The 7,907-nt window shown below is 38.5% G+C and overlaps 1 protein-coding gene across 9 annotated transcripts in view; it reads right to left on the minus strand.

Moving 5' to 3' along the window:
* LOC106607720 (ephrin type-A receptor 7) overlaps positions 1–7,470 on the minus strand; it is a 72,517-nt gene extending 65,047 nt beyond the window's left edge. For all 9 annotated transcript variants that reach the window (XM_045720777.1, XM_045720775.1, XM_014204987.2 and 6 more), the window contains exons 1-3: positions 7,272–7,470; positions 5,552–5,616; positions 1,629–2,298 (exon numbers count right to left, since the gene is read on the minus strand). In XM_045720777.1, the coding sequence (XP_045576733.1) occupies positions 1,629–2,298; positions 5,552–5,616; positions 7,272–7,365 (829 nt within the window). In that variant the 5' untranslated portion in view covers positions 7,366–7,470. The remainder of the gene's footprint in view (positions 1–1,628; positions 2,299–5,551; positions 5,617–7,271) is intronic.
* Between the last annotated feature and the right edge of the window lie 437 nt (positions 7,471–7,907).

A 7,907-nucleotide genomic window follows, 5' to 3' on the forward strand; every position in this document is an offset into this window, starting at 1 on the left:
GGAAACCCCTGAATGGGCAGTTTAATATCACCACATATCTGAGAAGCTGCTGATGCTGCAGTATGATGTTCATTTTATTTAGATTAACTACCCCATAATACAATAGCCAACCATGCCCCAATCGAAATAAATCTCTTATAAAGTTAAGGACAATTTTTTTTTTTTTTGGATCCGTTCATTGCCTGGAATGGGCAACAGTTCAGTTCAAGCAGACCATGTGCACAATGCTTTACAAGCAGAAGAGCAGGCATAAGCAGGCATTTTTTAGACAAAGCTTTTATACTATATGCTACATTGTTTGCTCCTTTGGAAGTGAATCAGAAAATGGCCCAAATTGCTTTTTAATGTAGCTTTTGTCCCTGGGGCAGAATTGCACAGCTACTTACCAAAATAACATAAACAACACCAGAAAAAAAGATTCCTGGGTGTTGAACGAGCTCTACCACATTTGAGGGAACATAACTCAAGAGGCAATTTTTGTTTCTGATAATATCACCTAAGTACACTTCACAGGGTAGAGGGTATATGCCTAACACGCTGGTGAAGGACCATGTTTGGCAGTAGTGGCCTGAAAGTGGCTAGCCTACTTGGACTTCTAATTTGTGCTGAGAAACATTCCCTTTAATTATTACTTGTCAATACCCCTCATAAGCTGCTTTGATGGACCTTGTGAGGGGGGACATTTTTTTGGCTGACAAGACAGGGCACTTAAGCTATGTGACCTAAGCAGTTCTCCTTTAATCCAATGTGATTTTTATCTTACAAGTCAGGTGGCCACTGAAAATAATCCTTTGTGCAATTATAGTGACATAAAGCATTTTAATGCTAATTGCAGAGGCTTGGTGCTAGGACCAAACAACACAGCCAAGCTTGACTGTAATTGCGTTTCCTGTTATGGCCCTTCATAAATATCCTGGGGCCTAAATGCCACAGTATGGCGGCTATTTGTTTCCCTTTCTGTCAGGGTCGTTTGGATTGGGCAGAGGGATACTGAAATATTGGATGGACTTCCTTCAGACCTGTGTGTTCTGCAAGTGATTGCCTTGGCCAGAAGCCATCCATAGAGGTAAGTGCTCTTGCAGAGGAGTATTGCGCTAAACTGAAGTGCAAGTTATCATTTAATCCCAGTGTCAACAGAACCACGGATATAAATTAAGAGCCCGCTAATCAAACAATTAACATGGATTACAATTATAACACTGAGGATTTCTGGGCCTCCATACTTTATCCATCATTATTATTGCCTTCAAATCAGCTGCTTTAATTTTATTTGCCACCACAACTATTCAATGTGGCCTAACTTGTAATTTGCATGCTTTGCATAATTAAAAACTAAAATGCTCAACAGATTTTTTTTCTGGTGTTTAGGCATAGTATGGGTGATTCTGTGCGATAATGATTCAAAGGGAAAAAAACTATTCTAAACATGTACATTTGAATGAGGCACATTTTCTGCTTACCAATAAGTTTAATATTTCCCTAATTAAAACAATGTTTGGAGTTCAGTAATATTTCTCAATATTGCAAACTGACATTTTTTCAGAGGATGGAAAAAGTTATGCCACTAATGAAAACTGAGTATAGAGAGAATATATACAGCGAGGTTACTATACTATAACCGTACTCACGTTCACATGCATCGCCCTTCTGATGAAATCCCGCTTTACATATACATTTCCCTATAGGCACCAGCCATTCCCCCTCTGCGCTGCAGTGCATCTTGGGAGAGTTGTCGGCCTCCTCCTCGGCGTCACTGACACACATGCCCTCGACCTCGACCAGAGAAGAGAACTCTGATCCCGTCACTGTGTCTGGGAAAGTGGCCAGGTTCTCAATGATGGACCAGCACTTCTTGTAATAAACTTTGACAGAGACCAGAGCGATGCATGCCCCTACATCCTGGAATGCCAGGTAAAACCCTCGTCTGGACAGCGGCCCAATGATGCGCACTTCTGTATTCAGCTTCATCTTCCTCTCTCCCAGGTCCCCCTGGGTGAAGCTCTCGTCTGCTGCGATTGTGTCAATTTTCACATACTGGTTCTCTCGTATATTCCTGCCGACTTCCGAATCGGTTTCCTGATAATACAAGTTGAATGTCTCCTTGCACGTGCCCACCACACCGGGTAGACTGTTACAATCCCTCAAGGTGAACTTCAGTTCCACAAAAATCCTTTGGGCATCGCCCTTCTCTATCCAGCTAGTCCGAAGCCAGTTGTTCTGATTTGGCTCCATGACCTGACAAACCTGGTATGTGCGAATGGGGGTGTAGTTTTCATCCAACCCGCTGATCTCTTCCCACTAAAAAAGAACAGAGCACAAGTTTGGTAAATTTATATTGATTGGCTCTCATCAGCGATATATTTTTGCAATGAAATCAAAACCCAACGATGTAAATGACGGACGGTTTTTATGTCCTACTGTAGTATTGTTTCAACGCAGTGTCTTTGTATGTAATACATAGTAATGAAGTAGTGTATAAGCTGCACAAATGAATAATAAATGTGCATAAAGGTGGTGCAGCAAAATGTTATTCCAAGTACATAGGGAAAGACAAGACCTCCGTTATTGGAGCACTTTCTGAAAAATGTGTAATCCATTATGCTTTTAATCTATTTGGAAATGAGTTTGCAACTATTATACATAACCCATAAACGTATCACTGTTATTCTGAAATCAGGCCCAAAGAAATATTTAGAAATACTAACAGAAATTAACAGAGTAAATACAGTGCCTTCAGAAAGTATTCATAACCCTTGACTTATTCCACATTTTGTTGTGTTACAAAATAAATCTACACACAATTCCCATAATGACAAAGTAAAAACATGTTTTTAGAAATGTTTACAAATTTATTGAAAATGAAATACAGAAATAACTCATTTACATAAGTATTCACAGTCACATACATGTTAGAATCACCATTGGCAGTGATTACAGCTGTAGGTCTTTCTGGGTAAGTCTCTAAGAGCTTTCCACACCTGATTGTACAATATAATTTTTTTAATTATTCAAGCTCTGTCAAGTTGGTTGTTGATCACTGCTAGACAGCCATTTTAAAGTCTTGCCATATATTTTCAAGCTGATTCAAGTCAATCTCATCTTGGTAAGCAACTCTAGTGTATATTTGGCCTTGGGTTTTAGGATATTGTCCCACTGAAAGGTGAATTTGTCTCCCAGTGTCTCTAGGATTTTGCCTGTGCTTAGTTCTATTCCATTTATTTTTATCCTAAAAAAACTCGGTAGTCCTTGCCGATGACAAGCATACCCATAACATGATGAAGCCCCCACATGCTTGAAAATATGAATAGTGGTACTCAGTGATGGGTTGCGTTGGATTTGCCCCAAACATAAAGCTTTGTATTCAGGACAAACATTTAATTTCTTTGCCACATTTTTTGTACTTTTACTTTAGTGCCTTATTGCAAAAAAAAGATGCATGTTTCCTTCCTCTCTGGCAACTGAGTTAGGAAAGGCACCTGTATCTTTGTAGTGACTGGGTGTATTGATACACCATCCAAAGTGTAATTAATAACTTCACCAAGCTCAAAGGGATATTCAATATGCTCGACTGAGGGACCTTACAGATAATTGTAAGTCTTGGGTACAGAGATGATGTAGTCATTCAAAAATCATGTTAAACACTTTTATTGATTGAGTCCAAGCAACTTATTATGTGACTTATTAAGCAATATTTTTACTCCTGAACTTATTTAGGCTTGCCATAACAAAGGGGTTGAATACTTATTGACTGAAGACATTTCAGCTTTCCATATGTAATTCATTTGTAAAAATGTCTAAAAACATCACTTTAACATTATGAGTTATTGTGTGTAGGCCAGTGACACAAAATCTCAATTTAATCAATTTCAAATTCAGGCTATAAGAAAACATCACGTGGAAAAAGTCAAGAGGTGTGAATACTTTCTGAAGGCACTGTAAGTATACGTAATAAGCATAAAAACAAATGATGGCTCAATTAAGATTACTTCCATACCTGACTTTCCAATCACATTACTGAATTTTGTATTTATTTTTTAAATGTTTTTATTTATGAAAATGTAAAAATATTTAGGGACAAGCTATTATGGAATGTTGACTTGAGGCCTAGGCTACATCAAAAACAAAATGAATATCTCTTCACTTAAATGCCACCCATCCAATAGATTTTCAGGACTGCTACTACTGACATCAATTAACATAAACAAACATCCCACCCAAATGGTCTTTGTTGAACTCAGTCCGACACTGTGGAAATTTGAAAAAGCTTGCCTCTGGATAGCATGGCTGTCAATTACCGAGAGGCACATATGCATGGTAATGAGTCAGCCAGATATAATTATACTGGACCGTGTTGAAATTTCCCATTCCAATTAGCCCTAGATTTTCCTCGTTAGTAGGCCTACAAAGCCCATTCCCGACACCAATAAAGAAAATCTGACTACGAGTTATGAGATAGTATGTCATAACTATTAGATAGTAAGTCATTATTATGAGATATATAAATCATAATTCTGAGATATATAAGTCATCATTCTGAGATATATAAGTCATAATCCTGAGATATGTAAGTCATAATTATGAGATAGTATGTCTGGATTATTGTCACGCCATTTTAAAGGGGCAATCTGGAATTCAAACAAAAACAAAAACAAAACGTACTCCCTGCCACTTTTTTTGGTAAACAGCTGAGGAATGGTGCAGGAGAAATGTAACCACTCTCATACATAGACGCAAGGACTCTCACATATGGAAGCAAGCACTGACCATCCATGATAGTTTAACCATGTTTTGAAGCTGTACCATTTTTGTTTACAATTACATTGTTTACAAACAATGGAGTAAAATAAGCATATATTTGGGGTTCTGATGGGGTAAGAACGTTGCTCATGCATTTCTAAGTTACATTCCTCAATAATAAATGGCTATACAGTATATTAATCATTTAAAAGTCAAAAAATGGATGTACCAATCCCAGATTGCCTCTTTCATTGAGGCACCAACTCGCATGAAAAAACGTTTCAATACATTAATATGGAACAATATCACCACAAACTCTCTCTCTCTCTCTCTCTCTCTCTCTCTCTCTCTCTCTCTCTCTCTCTCTTTCTCTCACACACACACACAAACACACACACATACACACACACAATGTGTGATTGACTTTAGGGCATACGTAAGGTTGTCCTTGAAAGTTGCGGAGGGCCTGATGTAAAGTGCACATTGGATTCGTGTAATACAGATCGCCTAAATGCATAACATTATAATGATTTACATATCTCATAATAATGACTTACTATCTCATAATTATGACTTACTATCTCATAATGACTTGCTATCTCATAATTATGACTTACTATCTCATAATAATAACATACTATCTCATAATAATGACTTACTATCTCATGACTCGTAGTCAGATGTATTTATTATTTGTGGTGGGAAAGGACTTCCATATGGAGCATAATAACGATGAAAATAATAGGGTTGCTTTAAGTATTTTATGAAAATGTTCTCAGAAGTGTGTAGGCTAGTTAATGTCCGTCCCACTTACCCCACTAGGAGGATAGGATATCCACTCCAGCTCTGTCTGCTGCGCCTTGGAATCCAACAGAATCACTAGCGACAGGAAATAAAATGGTAGAGCAGGCGATTAAATCTCTGAATGTTTTCACTGTCTGTTCCCTGAATATTACTAATAATCTATACAAGTCTACTTTGCGGCTAGATGAGTAGACGTATGACCCACTTTCTGCAGCCAGCTATTAAAATGAACAATTACAGGCTGAGCAGACGGGCATTGATGGCAATACCTTTCACCTAAATGACACTGCATGAGAATACTGCCATATATTCAAGACATTGCAGCACCAAACACTGGATAAACACATGTCCCTTCCTATAAAGACTTTGGACAACTTGTATCTTCATTTATCTAAAAAGTAAGTGTTGTGTGTGACAACTTTGTGTTCCATGTAGCCCGCAAACCACATAACATGAGGTAAAATAGCAAAAACATTCAAATCGATCTGTGTGTCTTTTAAGTATGCATGCATGCTGGTGCAATAAGGTTAGACGAGAACACCTGCCTCTATACGTAAATCTAGCACATTAAAAAGCAACGCATGAGTCCTTCCTGTGCCCGGGCGGCAGGCGTACTAACAACAGGAAAATTATCCCAAAACAGTTCAGATGTAGTCAACCAACGGCGACATGAATTTGGTGTAAAGTGTCACTTGTAAAATATATCCGGTATAGGCATTCAATAGATTATTAGCGGGTAGTCACGGCCGAACCATTCACCAAATACAGCCTGAGAGCGCACTGCCGTTTTGTCTCCCTAGAACGCAGGGCCGTGAGAGAGTATGTTTGATAACGGCGTTATTATATGCTTAATATCTGTTAAATATATTGATCAGACATACGACCATATGTATATAACCCTATATGCTTTTTAAAATAAAAAACAATTTACACAGCCAATTTCAAACTTCAGACGGACACTCCAGTAGACTATGTCAGAATCAATACAGTGTGTTTACGAACACAACAATCCCCGTATAAGTGAAGGTCAACAGCTTGGTGCCATTATAATCTTATTTCTCTCCTTCCGATTGTATTTATTTATTAACACGCGTATTTCTTTAGATTTCAACAGTTCATAGTGATCTTCCTTTCTATCGCTCTGTGTATGTGATAGACTTTCCTTGCGCGTTCTGAGCATGCCAGTTTGTAGAAAAACAGATTTATTTAAGGTATTTCAAATATGAACTCCTGCAATGACAAGGAGGTTTACTGTGTACCATATGTATGGTGTCTAATGCGATAGTAATTAGCCTATCCAACGATCATGGAAGTTAATTCCTAGTCATAATGTATGTATGATATGACACTGAGTGGCATGACAGTCTTCCTAAATGTAGACTTGTAGCCTTGAAAACTAAAATGTAACCATCGTCCATACGGAGCCTTATTTTTGATTGGGTGCCATGCGTAAAAGCCTGCTAAAATAGCCTACAACGGACAGTTTGTCACACAAACGGTGTGAATGCGCACAGAGACTGCAATCTACTGAGTAACAACACTGTAAGTCACTGAACTAATGTCATGACATATTGCATTTTACAGATTTCACAAATACAGGAATGATCGTTCGTGCGCAAGCAACAGAATGTCAGGATGTGCGCTGTCTTTGGATATCACTTCGCGCCATTGCCGATCAGTTTTCGGGTTGTACCCTGGATGATGAGAGGGTATCAAACTTTATTACATACCTTCTTTCGCATTCTGTGCTTTTCCAGTGTCCATAAAACAACATAAATGAATGCAAAATGTAATCCACAAACACGGAATCGACGTGGAACCCATGTTGTAAATGGAAGTTAGCTAGACAGTATTCGCTTTTCCACCGTGTCGTGTGCTTCCCATTGACGACGCGAAACCCCCTGCTACTTTAGGTTAATGTACAAGAAACTGCCGTCTCTCACTCAAATAGCATCAGCAGCTGCTGGGCGGGGACTGTAACACAACCGATGTCACTAAACTAGACTGATAGAGGAATTATCCACTCACGGCTCGTAGAAAAAGATCATGTGCAAGCTTTGTGACCAATACATTCTTTGCAGATTCTGTTCTTAGACATAAGGCATACAGTATGATTTTAGGAAATGTTACAGTCTAGTCCTCTTTGGCCAAGTTGGACCTCTTTTGGGTAATATGATGGTAAACGCTTTTATTTATGTACAAGACAACACATATTTTTTATCAGCCTTACATTTCCTTAGCCTAGATAAAAAATATCAATAGGCCTATTTGACCCCGTCTCTCGCTCGCTCGCTATCTCGCTCTCTCTCTCTCCCTCAATTCAATTTCAATTTAAGGGATTTATTGGCATGGGAAACATATGTTAA

Source organism: Salmo salar, chromosome ssa06, assembly GCF_905237065.1.
Source record: "Salmo salar chromosome ssa06, Ssal_v3.1, whole genome shotgun sequence".
Taxonomy (NCBI): domain Eukaryota; kingdom Metazoa; phylum Chordata; class Actinopteri; order Salmoniformes; family Salmonidae; genus Salmo; species Salmo salar.